The sequence below is a fragment of the Syngnathus acus genome, chromosome 17 (genome assembly GCF_901709675.1).
Source record: "Syngnathus acus chromosome 17, fSynAcu1.2, whole genome shotgun sequence".
In the NCBI taxonomy this organism is placed as follows: Eukaryota; Metazoa; Chordata; class Actinopteri; order Syngnathiformes; family Syngnathidae; genus Syngnathus; species Syngnathus acus.
Window position 1 is genome coordinate 931,272 of NC_051102.1, and position 21,893 is coordinate 953,164.

General features: G+C 39.8%; 1 protein-coding gene across 1 annotated transcript in view; it reads left to right on the top strand.

Annotated features, from left to right (window-relative positions):
- Positions 1-21,657, top strand: part of LOC119137208 (pinopsin-like) — a 35,658-nt gene extending 14,001 nt beyond the window's left edge. Inside the window, exons 3-4 of the mRNA XM_037276333.1 lie at positions 12,001-12,234; positions 19,179-21,657. Of these exons, the coding sequence (XP_037132228.1) occupies positions 12,001-12,234; positions 19,179-19,451 (507 nt within the window). The 3' untranslated portion in view covers positions 19,452-21,657. The remainder of the gene's footprint in view (positions 1-12,000; positions 12,235-19,178) is intronic.
- Positions 21,658-21,893: the final 236 nt, after the last annotated feature.

Sequence of the window (21,893 nt, forward strand, 5' to 3'; positions counted from 1 at the left end):
TCCATCTGTGAGAGTCATGTCTGTCAAATCAACGCAACGCGCATGTGTTTTTTTGCATCAGCACACTCGTGTCTTATTTGGCAGCAGCCTGCCATTGGTGTATGAATGTGTGAATGGGTGAATGTGAGGCATTGTAAAACGCTTTAGGCACCATGTGGTATATGTAGATAAAAGCCACCATTTACCATTTATCTTGTAAATTTCCCTGCAATCTAAGGCGTGATATTGAGACAGCAAAGTGGTGGAAAGAATGACAATCACTCTCGGCACAACACTTGTGACCTTCCTTCAGTCAAGACAAGTGTGTAAATGTTTCTCTGATTAAATTGAAGTTGTTTCTTTGACAACTCTAAATTTTTGTCCATTTCAAAAAGAATTATTTGTGTGTTGGAAGAAAGAACCAAAGTGAATAAATTGCATTTAGTTTTATTTGGTGCTGTGTTATTTGAAGGTGACGGGTGCTGTCATTTGGGACATATTAAAGGGAAGGTGCCAACGAAATGTGGAAAGTTCAAATCCCTCATCTAATAATGGGGCACTCAAGTGAACAGTCTGCATGGGGGTGATTCATATTTAATTTGGGCCTTGAGATTGATGAGAAAACAAGAATTTGGGAAATATTTGTCTTCTTTGAGTTCTCCTCACATGTAAGAAATAAAACCACCAACATATAAACAGAACAGTCAAATGTTTAGGGATCATTCTTATTTTGTTACGGAAACCAGTAACTGCTAATTTACGCCAGTAAAACTGATTTAAAAAGATTTAAAACATCATGTTTGAATCATCAGGTTGAAAAGGAGCAAAAAATAGTTGGTAAATAATTTAGGTCATGTCCCCCAAACCTGCGGTCTGAATGATGCAACTCACAAATCCTTGTGATTTTTAGCAATTCACTCATGCTTTAAATTTCGCCAACATCCTTTAGGCTATGTGACACAGTTAGAAATGGGGCGGGAGGGTCGAGGGGGAATGAAGATATCAAGAGAAAGTGTAGCAGCCAGAGAGATGAAAGAGAAGCGGATGGCTGTGCTGGTATGGGAATCCCCTTCAAAGTGCCGGGCCCGAGTTTCAAATGTAGTGACCTTGTATCAGTCAGTGGTAAATTCATTCGCCACAAGCATTTTTACCCCAAAGTCTCAGACCATTTGCTAATGCTAATGACCTGCTATCAAATCACCCAACGTAGGCACAGGGTGCTGAAGAACATTTCGATGCAAATGAGCTGCTCTCGGGATGAAATAAATTGAACCATCTACTTAACCGTCAAGTAAAATAATTTCTTCTAGGTGTGGGAAGACGTGCCTTTTGTGCCTCTCAAGTCTTCTTGTAAAGAATCAAGTCCATGTTGTTGCATAGGGAAACCAAAATTATTTGTCAGAATAATAACCACTCATTATGATATCACAAAACAGACAAAATAAATCGAGAGCGCTGCCATGCTATGTTTTGATTTACACTTTCAGAAAGTCATTTATTGAACACAAGTTCATTAAAGTTAGAGTTGAGTTTACGATCTGGCTATTTGACATTTTGGAAGTGTTTTCCAGCATATTTTAATCATGTTATTTTGGCCAAAAGCTTTATTGTTTTTTGGGGTTTTTTTTACCTTTGAAAATCGTAGTCTAATCTGTTACTTTCTGAGTCCAAAGTAGTGGCCTGCCAAGATGCAATAAAAATCCATCCAAGCTATCATCTCACAGTAACCTTCACTTTTGGTTGTCAAAATCCAATCATTTCATCCCCATACGTAAGAATCTGTGCCAAATTTGCAGAAAGTCCCTTGTGGCGTCAAGGAGTACATCACATTCATGAAAATAGGGCGATTCCGAAACACATGCCTCTCGCCAAAGTTCTGATAGCACAGCTGCACCAAACTGACATACGTTTAAGTGGGAAAGTGTCTGGACTCGTACTCTGACTCGAAAAAAAGTGCTATGATACTATCACACCTATACTACTTCGCCAGACTGACATAGAATTTCAGGCTGTTGGAGCCATGTCAACCATGTGGAGATACTTCAAGATAATCCGACTGTAAATCATGCTCTGTATGAAATACGATAAATTCTGTCTGGCTAGCCCCATCGCCGACGTGCTGCCAACTATGCTCCTGTCACGAAGCTGTCGTGTTGTTGTTTCATACATCCAATAAGAGAAAGAAGTGCATATGCAACAGAGCATCAATCCAATTGTTCTGTGAAAGCTTTCAAGAAGCAGCCTTGTACTGTATTTGTTTCTACTCTCTTTATTTTGTAGTTAATACACAGAAGTAACGTGGTGTCTGTATTCCTTCCTGTCTATCCACTATATTTGACATTCTTTTTAATCTCTTATTTCAGCACTCATTTGATGCAGCACGCCTTTGGTTCGGAATGAAAAACAGCATCGCTGAAATGCCTCGTAGGCTACATTTCAATCAAATGTGAGGCAATATTGCTCCAAAAACATGCTGTTGGATGTTACAGTGTCAGTATTGACAAGTTGCCACTCAAAAAAAGTGTTAGTGGAGTTTGCGTTGTGTTTTGAGCGATATTTGATGAAAATAACGCATTTTCATCACAACAGCAAGATATAATGACATCATCAAGTATCGATACCCAGTATCGGCATCCCTAATATTTTCAATAATTTACTTTGTTGGAACTAGGAAGTAGCCTATGACTTAATAAATTAATAATCAATTGAGCAGTTGATTGAAAACAGTCATTTAAATTGAATTGGGATTCTGAAGACCTGTTTCTATGAAGGATTTGCATTTAATAGAATAAAACAATCTTAATGACAATAAGCGTTGCCATAGCAAAAGTCTGTATGGATAAAGTTCACCTTGCCATAGCTGATGTCATGTCGTTCTTCTTTGGACTGAATCAATTGCACATATCTCACTTTAAGCTAAGTAGTACTGCACACCTCAAGTGCTTCAAGATACAAAATAACACAATTGAGTGAAGTCCTAATGATCAAATAATTGATTACTCTGGCCATCCCTAATGGGAACATAATAGACTTTCTACAAGAACACATGGACAACATCTGTTACTCTGGTGCTTTTACAGTAAGACACAAAACGGTTGCTGCTGTTGCATATACATGCATGTACAGTAGATACATTTCCCAATAGCCGATTCCCATCAAATAACCACGTTCCTGTAATAGCAGATTTGTTTATGTGATCATCCATCACACTAATTATCGATATCCATTTCTGCTGCCGAGGCGCCTCATGCTCCTCACTACACTGACTCTGTATACGTGCAGGAATTCAAACACACTAACATAACACACACTACATACACAATCATGGCAGAATTAAAAATTCAATCCATCCATCCATCCATCCATTTTCTGAACCGCTTAGTCCCCACGGGGGTCGCAGGTGTGCTGGAGCCTATCCCAGCAGTCAACGGGCAGTAGGCGGGGGACACCCTGAACCGGTTGCCAGCCAATCGCAGGGCACACAGAGACAAACAACCATTTGCACTCGCACCTAGGGACAATTTGGAGTGCTCAATCGGCCTACCAAGCATGTTTTTGGGATGTGGGAGGAAACCGGAGTGCCCGGAGAAAACCCACGCGGGCCCGGGGAGAACATGCAAACTCCACACAGAGAGGGCCGGAGGTGGAATCGAACCCGCACCCTCCTAACTGTGAGGTGGACGTGCTACCCAGTGCGCCACCGAGCTGCCGTATACGTATATATAGCTAGTCGTGGCCGAAATGCGGCAGATTCATGAAAAGTGCAGGACATAAATGTGAACATGTGGAATGGACAGTTTGCCCCCTCATCCAATCTGCGAGCCGCTATCATCTAGAACCCGCTGATTCTTAACCTTAGTGAGGAACACTTCCACCGAGCGGAGGTCACTGTACCCATTTTACAAAATCCATTTACGTAAAATCCTGAGAGACAGATAAATCGGATGAAAAGGTGTAATCAAGTTGAAACTATAAAATCGTGATGCAAAAAAAGTGCTCCGCTGCCGAAACAGGTCAGACAAAGCCAACAGAGATTGTGTCCCGCTTGATCTTTGCAATCCTGATCTGCTTTTATCTAGGGACTTTGGTTCAATTCCATCATCGATCCTGTGTTTGGTTGTTGGAACAGGGGAACTTTTCCCAGGGTACATTTCACAACCAGAGACATAATGAGGTTTTTTTTTCTTCGAAACATATACACGTTCACACACAACATTTAGCGACATATACAAATATTCAAATGCATCATCATTAGTATGGTTGTGATGAAGCATGACTGGCAAAAAATGGATATGCTCTTAAAACAGATGGAAGAAAGAACAATTAATCTATGCATCTACCTGTTGCCATTCATATAAAAAGGAGTCAGTGTACGCACACACACTAAGTAAATATGGGATAAATGACTTGTACGAGCATGTCGATGTACGTGTGATCATTTCTAGTAGGTGACTTCAAAATCGAGATATGTTCATTTGATGGCAGGCCAAAAGCCATTTACTCCTCTTCAATTATTAAAACTGATTAGAATGAGAGCGTTCATATTTTAGAGCAGTTGGATATTGAAATAATAACCTTGAGGTACTTCAACACCCACTTTATTATAATACTCAATGGCTATTTTTGTATTTAAAGGCAATGTTCACTCAATCTACACTGTATGCGACATGCAGTCTTCTATATGTAATGTAATTTAAAAAAAAGTTAATCTTATAGAGTATTAATCGATCCAAGTTTGTAGTGGGGGTAGTAAAAGCTTTCCAATGTGCATGAGTGACCCAGTAAATCAAAGCGCAAATTATAAGTGACTTGAGTTAAAGCCATCTGTCCCGTGACGTTTAGACAGCTGTCATCAAATGCCATATATGGTACATCTTCAAATTCCCTTCACATTTGGCAAAGTGGGACATAAAGTCTGAAAATAACAACCTCAATGTTTTAATGTGAAGCTTTCATCTTGACTTCCTTCAGACAAAGTTGAAACCAGTTGGCAGTAATGCATGTTAGGAATTGAGGCTTCTCTATTTCATGTGACTCTTCAACATCCCTCAAAGGCCACTCACTGAGATACTTGAAATGATGACAATCAGGATAATTTACATTAGAAATATAATAATCTATATGAAATATGGGGATTGCCCCACCCTCATAAAAACAAAACAACCTGCGAACTATTTATTATTTTCCTGCCTTCCCCATGCTTACATTCAGCAGATGTTTTTTTTTAGTTTGACCTTTAATGGCCAAAGAGCCTCTTTGAATTTATTATTAATTAAAAAAAAAAAAAAAAATTGGTATCAGGAAAAAGCTCCAAAAGCAATCTGAAGCAAAATAACAACCCTTGGGTCTGCAATTCAAAAAGTCAATTCCATATAGTAGTGTGTAGTGGCCGCCCTGAGGTCTTCGCAGCACTGCAGTGTAAAATGAAGGGACATTTCTGGCTATTCAATTTGATACTGCTAATACAGATAAGTGCGCACACACACACGCACGCACACGTACACACACACACGCACGCACACACACGCACGCACACACACGCACACTCACGCACACTCACGCACACACATTCAGTCCCCATCCTTCCCTGAATTACTTCAATGCTCTTCCCATGCATCCGCCACTCTTTTTCAAGTTGTTTGTCTCAAGCAGACGGTGAATAAACTTAACAAGTGCAGGACAGCTTTTCTTGAATCTTTGCTTTAATAAAAGTTCAAATCACAAGCATGCATGTACCTTAATGAGATGGTGAAGGAAAAAGATGGTGCAAGGGTCGATCGGGCAGAAGTGTTTGTGAAGCATTTGGGCAAATTATTCAGGCGGAGGGTTTAGCAGGCCACAGTTGGGGGGCAATGAACAAACGCAGCACACTGAAATCCTGTAATCAATCATGTTTAGCAGCCATCAAGTGCGCTGGCAGAACAACGGGTTGAATTAGGTACCAGATTGCTGAGGTGAAACAAGCCAGCTAAAAGTGCTGCATCCATGTCTTTGACACTTGTGCGGAACTATCACCCCTTAAAAATTAGCATTATTCGTCATACTGAATTGAAGAGGAAGAGAACACAGCCACTGCTTTTTGTAGATCAGATAAAAATCGAATCGTTTCATAGTCCCCATTGCCACAAGTTTGCCGCTCCCAGTTTGAAGCTTAGTTTTAACACCTTCTGGCTGAGTCGATCATGTTGGGAGCTTTAAATTGCCAACGGTTGGGAGAAGCGTTCATGTTGTGGTGCCAAGAGTCTGGTTAGCTTTGATATTGTCATGTCGTTGCTGCTGTCAGTTACACCAAAGGCACAAAAACAGGATTCAAACTAAAAGAACAAACCCCCCCCCAAAAAAAGTTGTACTTTCCAGCATGTGGAATTATTTCCACTTTTAATGATGCCTGAAAACAAAAAAGTGCCACTTTAATTCCATTAAAAAGTGTATTCCGCGCATGCTTTCTCGACTTTCTGTCACACACATATTGATGTTAGAAATGATATGCTCGTGCAAGTGATCATATAAGGAAAGTGGGGGTGGTGCCAGTCAAGAGCGCTGGATGCAGAGATGTTATCCGACATGCCCTTTTTTGGTCCTTTCAAATTAGACACATGCAGTATATAGCTTGCAGCATCTTAACTTTCAAAGTGGTGTCGAGATTTAGATTTGATATGGAACATGTTTTCCACAGAGCAAGTTTTTATTCTTATATTCATAGAAAGGGACCGTCGCTGTCCAAAATGCTGTCATCTCCTTTTCCTTTTCTCTTGAGCTAGTTGCATCTCACCAAGAAGGTTGAGCTCACCTCTCATGTCTGTTGACGGTGCCTTCCTGGAAAACATCTTTCCTGGAGATACGTACTGATTGCTTTAAATCATTGGTGTCAAACTCAAGGCCCGGGGGGCAGATACGATCCGCCCCACATCATTTTATGTGGCCCGCAAAGATCATTACTAAAATTACAAATTGTCTTCACTTTTTAAAAATAGATATTGACAGCAATTTTTATTACCATTCATCTTTTTAAATAATTTGAACAGTTTTTACTAGTCTTTGATTTCAAAACTAGTTATTCATCAGTTTGTTGTGTAGTCTATAGTGTATGTATATAGAAGACCTAATCATGTCATAATGACCCTCCGAGGGAAACTATGACTACAAAAATTAGTTTGACACTCTTGCTTAAAATGATCAGGTAAAGGTTTTCTGTTTTGCAAAAAAAGTCTCCGAGCTTGAGTGGTTGAGATTGTTGAGTACAGCAATGTAGCAACTGAACTTTGAAGTTACAGCGCAACCTCTCAAGTCAACACACTTGATTCTGGGATGTTGTAAAATTTCATTTCTTTATATTTTCTATAAGGTTTGTCATTAGGGTTATGAGTGAGTGTGTCTTTGGGCAAGAGGCGCAGCATACTTTGGAGGAGTCGCTAGCCAATCACGGTTGACAGATAAAAAAAAAAAAACACTGACACTCTCATTCATACCCTTGGGCAATTTAGAGAATGAGAATACATCATTTGTAGTTGCTTCATTGGCAGGGTTGGATAGGTTCATTTCAAAATATACTCTGATACAGTTTCTCCATAAAAGCATTGTCTCATCCCCGCCCTCAACTGCTGATATGTAAATTGAGGCAAATAATGTGTTTTGCCTTGCTTTTGATCAAATTTTACTTTCCCACCTCTCGGGTCTCCTTTCGCCCTGCTGCACCTCTCCACATGTTTGAAACAACCAATCTGATATATCCCACTCTCTGTACTCTATCTGCTCTATTTTTTCCCCTGACTCTCTTGTTTGGCTCATACTATTTTTTTTTTTTTTGCTGCCTGCCACCAATCTCACGGTCGAATAGCCAGTTTTGTGTTGCGACAAACTGAAAAGAAATTGAGAGAAGGACAGGTGGTGCAGCAGCAGGAGGTGCATAACTGCCTCCAAAGACTGGGGTGATTTTCAGTCACCAGTCTGGCAACCACTCGCTTCAACCTTCTAATTAGTTAGTGACTCGGAATTAACTGATTATGTCAATTCATTAAGAACACAAGAGTGAGTTAGGATTGCATCGGACACGGCTGCCACGTGTTTCCTTCCTGTGAGATGTGAAAGGAGTCACATCGGCTGTCAAATCCCCTGACATTGAGAGAAAGTGAGCATCTAGGCCTAAACAAATGAAAGCGTCTGTCGACTAGCATTAGCTTGTAAACATGTTTTGCATATTTGGAACACATCCCCGAGAGCCTCTCGAGGATGATTAACAACGTGTTGTTGAAAGTAAATGTTTGTTCTTCTGTACTGTACGACTCAACTGATTACCTACAAAGTTTAAGATTTGCTGAGCATGTTGGGCAATTTGGTAGACCGATCTCAGCTAAGCTCGACGTGCTGGCGCAATGATTTAAACCTAGGCCTTCTTAAACCATATCGGCTGCTTAGAACATCTGCCTCAGTTCTGAGATTCAAAGGCTACAGGACGTTGCCGAAAAATCTTCCATGTCTGACTAAAAGCACTGTTTAAATAGTAAATTTAAAGAACCGTCGCAAACAAAGTCCACGTGGGCACTGTGGCCACTTAAGTGCCACTTAAAGAAGAGTTAATTTGCCCCATTTGTGTTTGCCTTTCTTCCACAGCGTTTGTAAAAATGTCAGTCGTCTCCCACAGGCAGATCATGGTTGACATATTGAATGAGAACAGAGCCAAGTGTCAACTTTAATTGCTGCAGTGCTTCTCTAAACTTCACTGCAATATTCTAAAAAGACAGTCACTGTTTAATTAAAAAAATACTGTGTCACTGACGATGACTTTGCATTTTGTTCACTCTAAATGTTTAACTCCGAAAGAGCAAGTGTGCCATGGTGCCTTGTTAAATCACAGCATTCTTTTACACCTTTAATATTGTTCCAGCCCCTTAATCTCAGTGCCAGCTGCCTCGACCTACAAAATTTTAAAAACAATTATCAACTGCATGCCACTGGAGTACCACTTTCTTTTTTAATCTTGCTTTTTGGCAAAATTCCCTGAAGACTATGGTTATCAAACTAAAGGTTTCCTGTCTATGGGTAGATTTTCTTTTTTTTTTAAAGTCAGACTTTACTTGGTTGAACTTTTAGGCACAGCTTGATTTGGTAGATTTTATTTTATTCCCAGAAGGCAACACTAATGATGTGTCAAATAAATGACAGACTGCCAGGGACTCAAGAACAGACAATGCACCTTCTGTTGAGGCAGAAAGATGTAAGTCATTGGATATTTAATATACTGTAATGTATCCAATCAATGGCTGTGAAGGTTGGGGGAGTGGGCCGTTTTCTGAATAAAGTGTCTTTTTTGACAAAACAAAATCCCCTGCAAAATAATTTGCACTTTTTCTTTCTGCCATCTTTGTGCATGCAAGTGTCATGCGCATAATCTTCATTTTACCCTGGTAGGTAAAACAGGGTGTACTATTGTTATATTTAGAAGTTTACAACTTGAACATCATGTCCATCAACAAGTTTATTTTTGCCAAGCCAGCGTTTTGACACAAAAGTTCCTCATATAGTCCTCACGCAGATGCAACATGTAAAATAATTCCATTTCTTCTGAGACTGCTGCTCAGCATATGAAAGTGTTTCCTCATCAGAAAAGACGCTTAGTAAATTTGCTCCGTTCATCAAATAACCTTTCTGATTGCAATCATTTAGTATTTATTCTGCATCTTTTTCATTTGTCTATGAATTCTTGTCATTTCATGCATTGAGGTTATGTAGTGTCACGAGAGAAGCAAGATCATGGTACAACTAATTAGTTACAATAAAAAATTAAATTACTAACAGCAAAATTTAGGAAATATGTTCAAACCAACAAGATTTTTAATTGTCATGTTGATGATTAGCCCAAGCATCCACAGTTCTTTGCACGCCATTCATTCCCTGATACTCGTGGCTTATTTTTTTCGAGCAAATTATCTCAAAGATGAAAAAAAAGAGATTCTATGGACTGTACGTTTTGACTGTAATTTTTTATTAGGACTGGAAATGGACTTCCATTGTGTGTCACAGTAATAAAAAAAAATAAAAAATCAGGTAGGACACTATATCTTATGTTAATGTTACAGAATGATTGACAGTAAGGGAATCAACAGAAACGAGCAACTTATAGCAGCTCGGTCAGTGGGGGGCAAACTGAATAATGCATTATGTGAGAAAAGTTCCTAAACATACTTACACCAGCTTAGCTTACAGGGTCTTGTCTTGCAGTATCCATATACAAAATGAAATCTTTGTCTTCCTGGTTCATGTGTGGCTTTATTATATTATTACCGTAATTTTCGAAATAAAAGTCGCTCCGGAATATAGCCATTAGCCATAAAATGCACAATAACGTGAAAAAAACATAAGTCGCTCCGGAGTATAAATCGCATTTTGGGGGGAAATTTATTCGACAAAATCCAACACCAAGAACAGACATGAACGAGCAACAACAGGCTAAACGATAGGTATGCTAACGTGACATAAACACAAACGAAGAGCTGAGAACGGGCCTGACGTAACATTCAGAGTTATTAAAAAAAACGATTACATAAATAACACGTTTATAAAACCATCTGTGTCACTCCAATTCATTAAATCCATCGATCGTCTTTTGTCAACAATGGGTGCGCGCCGCTGACGGCGCTTGCACGTCAAAATATTCCACAGGCCCATATAACGATATATAAATTAGATATCAAATAACTATTATATAAGCAATAATATTATCAAACCATCTGTGCACTCTAAATCTTAAATCCATCGATCAAATTCCTCGTCCTTTGTCAACATCGCCGCGCGTGCGCCCTGACGTCAGCCTCGTCGTTATTCCACAGATCTAGTATATAACTATATTGTAGCGTTAACAAAGTACAAGGAAAGACGTGGGTTTGGTAAACGGCTCTTTATTTAACAAAACAAACTTCCAGGCGTGTGGCGGCGTGCACTTCCAGCCATGGAGGTGGAAGAGAGATCCATAGAATAGGACCGGGCGTGCGTAAAAGCCATGACCGAGCCCCATCCACCGTCCCCGGACAGCCACCCGACCGAGCGCTGGCCCCAGACTTCCATCCACGGAGGTTAAAGAGAGCTCCGTAGAGTAGGACCGGGCGTGCGTAAAAGCCGTGTGCGAGCCCCATCCACCATCCCCGGACAGCCACCCGGCCGAGCGCCGGCCCCAGACTTCCATCCACGGAGGTGAAAGAGAGCTCCGTAGAGTAGGACCGAGCGTGCGTAAAAGCCATAATAGTTTTTCAAACCTTCTGTGTCACTCCAAATCCTTAAATCCTTCAAACTCTTCGTCCTCCGTGTCACTTAGAAACAAAGCTGCTAATGATGCCGGTAGTACATGGGGCCCTTCGTCATCTTCGTCATCCCGTGATCAATCTTTGTCCTTTTTGTAAACAACCGCCGCGCCATGCCGCGTTGCACTGCTGACGTCACTTGAAAATCAAATTACAGTAATCCCTTGCTACATAGCGGTTCGTTCATCGCGGTTTCACTTTTGTTTTTTGTTTTTTGAAAGTTTTTTAAACAAAACCCACATATAAGTCGCTCCTTATTATAAGTCGCCCCCCCACCCAAACTATGAAAAAAACCGCGACTTATAGTCCGAAAATTACGATATATGTTTGTGTTGTGAAGCTCTCCCAACAATCCAGAGAGGATAACCAGAAAAAATGAAATTTTCAGATGCCTCTACCCCTTCCCTCAATGATAGTTATTTTCTCTTGATGCACTTCTTGATCCTGTCGTCCGCCATAAGGTTCCCGGTTCTCAAGAACCTATAAACCTGATAACATTATCATCATGCGCTTATGAAAGGCCCTGTGTCTCCACCTCATATCCTCTAAACACGTGATGCCTTAATCTGTGAGGCAAGTCAGGCGATGTTGCGGGTTGGAGGCTTGTTGGGGGCTCCATGTCAACAACACAATGGGAAATCCTGCTGACACTGCAAGGACAGATCAGGATTGTGGAAACTGCCACTGCCTGAAACCAATTTTCCCTTTCCTACCTTGCTATCTACAGGTGAGTGGGATCAATTCGTCGATGAGCAGGAAACGGGAGCAGCGAGTCTTGTTCATGGTGGTGATCATGGTAATCTGCTACCTTATGTGCTGGTTGCCTTACGGAGTCATGGCGCTGCTAGCCACTTTCGGACCACCTGGCCTTGTCACGCCCGAAGCAAGCATTATACCTTCTGTCCTGGCAAAGACGAGCACAGTCATCAACCCGGTCATATATGTCTTCATGAATAAACAGGTAAGGGAGGTCCGTTTATCTACTACCGTTTTTTTCCATGTATAATGCGCCCCCATGTATAATACGCACCCTAAAAATGGCATGTTGATGCTGGGAAAAAGCCTGTACCCATGTATAATACGCACCCAAATTTTGACTTTTTTCTTTTTTTTTTTTTTTTTTTTTTTTAAAGTCCCAATGATCGTCACACACGCGTCTGGGTGTGGTGAAATTTGTCCTCTGCATTTGACCCATCCCCGTGTGATTTTGATCCATCCCCTGGGGGAGAGGGGAGCAGTGAGCAGCAGCGCCGCCGCGCTCGGGAATCATTTGGTGATCTAACCCCCCAATTCAAACCCTTAATGCTGAGTGCCAAGCAGGGAGGCAATGGGTCCCATTTTTATAGTCTTTGGTATGACCCGGCCGGGTTACTTAAGTCCGTAAACATAAAATTATTTCAGAAAAAAGATCATCTTTGGGAACAACCGGATGTTATTCTGCCGGTCAGTATCACTGCGCATGCAGTAGCAAACTCGATAGCGAAGAAATATGTGAGACTCTCAACGGGATCACCAATATTTGAGTGATGTTCCAGTTATTTATCACAATTATTTATTATTATAATAATAATATATATAATATATATAATAATTATTTATTTATTATTCACAATTGTCATGGTGATCTTTCTGGTGATTTCTTAACTAGGCTGGATGTATTTTTTTTGTTGGCGTTGATTTCCCCGACTGCCCAGAAAGGCACCACCGCGATCAGTTAGGTTAAAATGAAAAGAGAGGAAAGTGACGTTGTAAAGAACCATCCGTGACAAGATTTTCTTCAAAAATTGTTGTACCATGATTTTCTTCACAAAAAAAAAAAAATAAAAAGTTTAAAAAAAAAATAAAAATTTTAAAAAAATTGTACCCATGTATAATGCGCACCCCAGATTTTAGGACAATAAATTAGTTAAATTTTGCGCATTATACATGGAAAAAAACGGTAATTTGTTATTATTATACTAATGGTCTGCAGCCATTCAGACCCTACTTTGATTAGTCTGGACCTAAGCTTTAGATTATCAGGCATCACCAGTTATGGTAAAATCTTTTGAGATGTGACGAACTTGTGTGATATAATAGACAAGGGCAGTTTAATTTCTTTCTTTTCTTGCATGGCTTTTAACATGGGATTCCACTTTAGGGATTCTATTGGATTCTAAATTACACCGTGTACTAGAAAATATATACTATAATCTTTTCTTTGTCCCCATAATTGTTTGTTACAGATCAGAGGGCAACATAAAGTGGTAAAGTCTGATAAAGCCTCTAAGTAGCATCCTATCTAAAAATAAACACATTTATATATTTCTAATTAATTTCTCACTGCAAGTGGTGGCATCTAAACCATGGGGGACACCTGCAGTACAATTAACAATGGCATGTTATTATAAACACTCTCAGCGGGTCTCGATGCCCACTCAAGACAGTGTGATTGATTACCTAAAAAAAAAACAGTTTTTTCTTTATGAATTACTTAGGGATATTGTGCTCTACTCTTCTATACTGGAATAGAATAGAATAGAATGGGGTTAGGGTTTAAAACTAGGGTTAGGGTTTCAAAGTAGGGTTTCATACTAGGGTTAGGGTTTCAAAGTAGGGTTTAAAGCTAGGGTTAGGTTTCAAACTAGGGTTTCAAACTAGGGCTAGGGTTTCAAAGTAGGGTTTCATACTAGGGTTAGGGCTTCAAAGTAGGCTTTAAAGCTAGGGTTAGGGTTTCAAACTGGGGTTTCAAATTAGGTTTAGGGTTTCAAAGTAGGGTTTCGGTTTCAAAGTAGGGTTTAAAGCTAGAGTTAGGGTTTCAAACTAGGGTCAGGGTTTCAGACTAGGGTTTCAAACTAGTTTCAAACCCTTAGAACAGGGGTGCCCAAACTTTTTCAGGTCGCGAGCTACTTTTGAATAGACCAAGTCACAAAGATCTACCCACTAAAAAAAAAAAAAAAATTTTTATATATATATATATATATATATCATCGTGAAAAAAAATTCCTACTCCCATTCCCTATGAAAGTGATACTTCTTACTATGGCCAGCTGCCCCACTCATTTTTATACCCTTTCTTAAGTTTAAGAGAAAAAACAGGGAACTCGCGAGCTAGCGTGTTTGTGTTGTGTTGTTAGCGCCGTTGTTTGTACACGCATCAAGTGCGGAAAAAAAAGAAGAAAAAAAAACATTTTAATGTCACGCGATCGACCAATAGTGGCTTGGCGATCGACCGGTCGATCGCGATCGACGTATTGGGCACCCCTGCCTTAGATGCACAAGGCCATCAATTTTTCTTTGGTGACATTTTTCTAACTACAATTTCTTAAGATGTATGTAAGTAAGTTAAAAATGTAAATGACATTGTCAAAAACATGCTTTTTGAGGAATACCTGGAAGATGAAAAGATAACTTTTATTATGAAGATATTTATAAAAAATAAATAAAAAAAAAAAGAAAAATCTCACCAAGTCATTTTTGACCCACTGATGCATCTAAGGGTGATTGTTGGACTTGCAAATTATTTTGAACAATATGCCTTGGAATGACTAGTTGGTGATTAACATGTGCTGAACCACATCGGATTGAACACGAGCATATGAAGGGTTAACAGGCTCTTTGTATTCAAGCCATGTCATTTTTCTTGACCATCTTTTATTGTTATTGATTCCATTCCACAGTCTGGAAATCTCATGGCCAACTAAGAGTATTAATGTTTATACGAGAACTGTGTTAGTTTAGTCTATTGTAAGTCTTTGGAGAAATTAAATAATCTTTAATGAGCAACATTGCCAAGCATGTCAAAGTAGTGTTGAAGTTTGAGGTCAGGTATTGTATAATGGTTATGTCTGGATGCCTTAACTGCGGCTTACATTTCCAGGACATTCTCATCCCCTGGTGTCCAACACAAGTGTATTAAATGGAGCCTCTCAGTATCTGATATTGACACACAGCAGGTACACTGTTGGAATGCAGTATAGTAAATCTGAAGTACCGTATTTATTCTAATTATCGCCCATATTCTAACAATCGCCCAGTGTGTGTTAGCGATGCCATAAATAAAAAACATTGATACCTCTAATTATCGCCCATGCTGCTAAAAATTCCCCCCAAAACTTACGTTTTCCTCCGCGACCGCATGCCGACGTCATTGCGCAAGTTTAAATATGACTGATTTGACAGCACGTCGAATGTCCCTTTAAATTGTTTTTCTCCATAAACTGTGATACAATTACATTCGTCACTCCGCTACAATATCCTCACACAATTACGTTATAGGGGCGTGCGCTCGAACAACACGATCGCGATAATATGACGTGCGCAACATGTGATGTGCGACGGTAACGTGTCGCATCGATGGAGCGTCAATTGACGCACCCCGCTGTTAGAGGTAGATCAAAACAGCCGCTGTTCTAGTGTTAAGAACACCAGTGAGATGCAGGTATTGCATACTACATCAGGAAAATATACATATTATCGCCCATTTCAGTGCCCCTTGGCGATCGGACAAAAAGTGTTCTCTATTAATCGCCCACCCCCCCTGTTGGACATAAACCTTCTCTAATTATCGCCCTGGGTGATAATTAGAATAAATACGGTATTTCCAACACTCTCACCAGGTGCGCGAAGAAACTAGAGTTGAATTAGATTGCATTTTCACAAAATATATTTATTTTAACATACTATATTTTATTTCATGATGACTTTTGTGTTTATTTTTTTGCGTTGTTGAAATCGACGTGTTCCAGATCTCATACGAAGCAGTTTTATCTCGTTTCCATCTTTAAACACAAGACCTCCGCTCAGCTACAAATAGAAGACCTCACTGGAAATTATAACCAAACACATTTACCAACTTGTGACAGCCTGATGGGAACACTTCAATGTCCTGTATGTCATTTTCAGTCTTCAATTCCTCCCAGCCCGTTACTATGGAAACTGTGAGTTGAGGCGAGTTGAAGACTAAAAATGCTGTACAGATACAAGGAACAGCTGGCGTGCGATTCTCCCGTCACCCGTCAGTGGCGCCAATAGTGCCAACGAGGCCACCGGGAACAGGAACTCATACCGTGGACCTGTGGGTATGTTTTCGCTCTATACTCTTTTTGATTCCCGTCAACAAACGGTGTTTTGCATGTCATTGACAAAGTTGCAGAGACAGAAAAGCACTGGAGTGAATAACGTCCAGATGAAACATTACTGATGCCTAATTAACTATCTGCCCATCTGGAACATCTTGCAAACCGTCACAGCTCACAGCCAGCTTGACAATTTGGAACAATCTTGAGGTTATTAGGGCAGCGTTTGAAGTTGCCGCCCCTTTCTGAGACCTTACAGACCCGTGCACATTAAGCAGCCTCATTTTTAATACGTACAAAAAAAATCTTAACTTATTCCAAAAACACAATTCCAAACATCCATATATATTTTTATATTGATATATTGATATAGTTTTCCAAAACACGGTTGTACTGTAGCTCTTCAGGACTATTTCACGTTAGATATTTAGATCAACTGGTGCCTGAAAAAAATCAATACGATGCATATTACAATATAAGCATCCTCCTACTCAGTCGTCCGGGAAGTTAACTTATTGTCATTTAAGACAAGCAGCTTTTGTGCTATATGAAAACATCAAACTCAACTGTCCGGAAATCTGATGCGTCTGAAATTTCAGGCTCATGTACATGTACAACACACACGATACCAATTACATCCTGACCAAAAGGAAGAATCCTTTCCTTCATATATTCTTGTATGTGGCTCTAAAACAGTTTGTGCTCAAAACATATTGATTCACGTTTTTCAGTTCCGGAATGCTATTCCATCTCACTGTTTATGGACGCAAATCAAATCATCCAATTATCATAGTAATGCCCATAAACAAAGCATCCGAGCATGGAATCACTTCATTTAGATTATTTAAACGGCACTCAAGTGACTGTCAGCATCTTAATAACTATCAGACCACTGGAGAATATGGAATCTATTCTGTGGCAAAGATTAGCGCACATCCTTTGGAAAATTCCCACTGAATATACCGAAGGAGGATAGACCTATACAGGCTATTTATTTGCAACTGTATGTCTATTTTGGGAATCTCAGCTACATTTGACATCATTTGGTTTGGATGGGTAATGATTCACAAAATCAGCTGGAAAACAAATCAAGTCTAAATAATGAATCAATTTTATTTTTAGAAATGTTACAATTATTTTCCATTACTAATTTCGCGGACCACCTGCAATATTGCCATGGACCACTCGAGGGCCACGGACCACCGGTTGACAATCCCTGATCTAAACAAGTATCCTTGTATGTGTGGATTTTAGACTTCTAGACAAAACCATGACAAACTGATAATGGCATCGCTCTTAATTATCTAATTAAAAAATAGACATGTGAAGTGATATCCGAGCATCAGGTAGCTCAGATCACTGTCCGAAACCATTGTGATCATTCCGAAATCACTCTCTCAAAGGCACCTCTGTCCTCAAAGTACCTTGTCAGTGCACCCCCATCTTTCAATCTCCCTGCCATGATTCATGTTCCCGTGCCTGTCTTCTCCGTTAGTTTGACCTTATCGCCCTCGCATGCGTACGTGTGTGTTGGCACAATTCAACCCCTTCCATTTCTTCCTTGGTCGACTGAGCCTCGTCAGTGTATTGGGAGAATCGTTGCTTTCCTCCATTCTTAGACGAACTGCAGGTTATTGACAGCCAGGCAAATGGGACCAATGCCTTGCTTATAGAAATATACTGCTCACATCCAGCAAATATTTGATAAGGTCAGGGTCAAGTCAGCCAGGTTTGTTTGTGACGGTACAGAGCATCTAAGAATTCAGTCATTCATTTATTATTTAGAGTTCGTGTGTTGTCTGCGAATGTTTTATTCAATACATTCAATGTAATGTAAATACAGTTATTGTGAATGAAGGTCAAAGGGCAAATACAAATGTGGCTGTTGATGTTTCTTGTGTGGACTCAGTTGGGTTCTCATTTTTATTTTTTATTTTATTCAAAACAATATATTTCCCCTCCACTTTCATATCTGCTAGACCTTTGTCAATGTACTTTTTGTAATGTTGTGTAATATTTTGGGATCAATGATCTCTTCTGTATTTTGTGTTTATTGAAACAATGTTGTGTAGTTGTGTTTCCTCTCTTGTCTCTCTGCTTTTCTAAACAGGCTGTGAACAACTTGGACCGTATTTTGCACTTATGATCAAATGTAGTAGACTATAAGTAAACGTTCAAGTCATTGCGTATACTAAGTATACTACGTTTTCTCAAGAGTGTTATCAGATTCCACGCTTACTTGGAATGAAGGAATAAAAGTGTCAAATGTGTGTTTCCTGTCTTAACTATACACTCTGCGGATGGACGTGTTTGGAAATGCCTGGAATTTCAAGTACAGCCAAGCATGCTGAATGAATTGTTATGCTGTCAAACTGCTGCTCGGGTACTCAATTATTCAGAATCTTCCTATCTGTCCATCAGCCGAACTGGATACCTGGACTTTGAGCTGCGTGACACGGGACTGCAATGGTTATTTTTAGACAGAAAGAAAAATGAAATTAAGTTCTTCTGTGCTCTCTCAGTGCAAATGAACAACTTCATCATTCAGGCAATTGAGAATGCAATAATGGTGAATGAAAATCTAATTACTAGTATGTTTGATATCATTTGGAGACTACCTATAAATTACATATGGGAGCCTTTTTCTTTTGCTTGTAAAAGTGTTTGGCACAATAACCCCAATAAGAGAATCATGTGGCGAGACGCAGGAAGGAGGGAGATCAGTCAGAATTACATCTAAGTACTCACTATGCGAGAAATTACATGGCAAACTTTGATTTGCTACAGGAAGGATCTTTACTGATTCCGTACTTGTGTTTTGATCCAACCCTTGTCTACTATGCCTCAGTTTTACAGATGTTTCCAAGCGCTGCTACATTGCGAGGCTCCTCGGCGAGGCTCCAGCGTGAAGAGTTCATCAAAAGTTGGCACCAAGCCCATGAGGGCTGCAGCATTGACTGGTCCCCGTCGTACAAACGACTTTCTGTTCATGGTGGCCTCTCTGGGTCAGCCAGCTGTTGCGCTGCCCCAACTGGAACCCACCCTTGATGTCACCAAAGCCCCTTCTTCAGACCTCAACCAGCCTGTTGTCGTATCACTCGTGGCTCAGTTCGATGGGTGAACGCTAACGATAACCGTGACATCGGCAGAAAACCATGAAAAGGCGTCACGAATGAGTGGTGCTGTTTTCTAGTTTGAGCCAGTTCAGACCAGTTCAGACCAGTGTCCAGGTTGCTGCCGAGCAGTTCTGGACGGAACCCTTGGACTTGCTTAGGGTTGAATTTGACAAGAACTGAACTGACGTACATTTACAGTCTGTGTTTTCTTGAGGGCAAAATGTGGACAACTCTTACAGTATGACCTGAACATGAAAAAAAAACAGCAAAGAGCTAAAAGAATACTTTTGAAGTGGATGATTTATCTTTGCAATCCGAGATCAGCATTTTAGTCAGATCTTGAATTGATCACTTGTCACTTTAAAATGCATTCAAGTTCCCCCTAATGGTCTTTTCATCCTAATACGGAATTGCACATGTAGCATTGCTGCCATGTAAGCGGCATTGGAAGGTAATAATGATCTGCATGCTCGAGCGTTACTGAATCGTTGCCTCATGTGCACTTGACGATCGATACCATTAGAATGTTTGATCCCGCTTAATCTCACATTGACATTTAGTCATGTTTAGTGGATGGCACTAGAAAGTTTGCACCCCTGCCAGAAAAAAACAAAACAAAATGAACAATCCCTTTGGAATGATCTTTTCATTGTTTGTAATTTGATGCATGACAGTCAAATGTTTCTGGTTAAACCCATAACTCAGGGACCCTTGTTTTCTAAACCCAAAGTGTTGGCAGTACAAATGTCTTGCTAAAATGGACACATTTTATACGCCTTGCAAAAACATGTTTACAACCAAACACCCGAGACTATTTCCAACAACGAGGATTATGTCATACTTCTTTCTAGAGCAAAACAAAACAGTCTGTTCTTGCTAAGATTATTTTGTTGTGTATATATTGTTTGTCGAATGCTTGTCTGCATCCAGTTGAACTATTTCGACCTTTTATCGTCTGCTACGATAGCTTACGAAGATGTTTAAAAGCAGATCGAGAATCAGTATTGTGGTGCCAGTGAATGTTTAAGATTTCAGTGTTGTGGTTATCGCATTGCTGAAAAGATTTGTGTTGTGTAGAACCCCCACCCAACCCCACCCCTCCCCTTCCTATGGGCTATAAAGATCTTGTATACATCATTGTATGGTACACAAGGTGATACCAAAGCTAAAGAAATTTTGATATTTTTTTGAGAGGTGATGTCTTAATAAAGGTTTTTTTTATTTGTCGGTTTAGCTTCAATATATATTATGTGTATTTATAATCACATACAGAACCGCACCAGTGAGATTCTAAGATCACAGCTTGACGAAGCCAACAGAACCTTGCACATCATCTGCAAAAAGCTGAGATGTGATACATCATCAATCGGGACTCCCTCAACGCTTTGGCTGCGGAAAGAAATTCTGTCCAGAAAAGTTTTGAAGAAAATCCGTGACAGAAAGCAGCCAACCATCACTGGAAAGAAAAACGTTTTACTGCTGGCAAAGCGGATGCACTCTGGGTACAAGTTCTGATGAACTGGTAGAATATCCACAAGACCTTGACATGAAATTCTATTTATCTTACAACTTCTTCAAGATTCTTCATCAACAGCCATGTTTGCCACAAGGTATCTGCATTAAAATTACTTGGGAGGATTGGAGATTCGAGCACTCCTCTTGGAATTCAATGTACTTATCTTGTTCAGGTTCATAGCTCGCTGGAAATGATCTCAGCTGGACTAGTAGGTCCAAAGCCAGACTAGTCACCAGTCAATCACGTGGCATTGCATGCAACTGAAAAATAACATTTTGTAGATTTCTATAATGTACTGTATAATAAGCCTTATCCTGGTCTTTGTTTTGATCTAATCTCAACCCTTTAGTTTGTTCAGTCTAAATAACACCAGTCAGTATTCAGTCTAATTTGTGTGAGTGGCATTATTTTTTATAGTTAAAAAAAGTTTCACTATCCACCTTAAAATAAATGAAAGCATTCATTATAGTTCAGTAGAAATAATAAAGCTGTGCAATATAAGCATTACACTAATTAAATATTAAATATGCATATATTACAGGACCCGCAGGAAGTAATGAACCGAGTGATTAAATTGTCCCAGAAAAGAAGCAAGAAAACGGCAAAAAGTTTCCCTCCCTCCATTGTTACGCTACAAGAACTCTTCCTCTTAAAGTAGAAAATGACCTTGTTATAATTTTGAATAATTGATTGTCTCAAAATGTTGCTCTGCCCTAACTAATGATGGGGAAATCCTGCTAAAGGATAATAATGGACAAAAAGCCATTAAGGACAAGACAGCAGATTAAGAAGAAGATTGCTATTTTGAGCTAAATGAAATCGCACAGTGGTGCACACCTCCACTTTGATAGACTTTTATTATCAGAGCACTGGAGACAAGTGTGACTGATAATCACATATCAGGTCAATTGTCCAGTCAAGTATATCTATG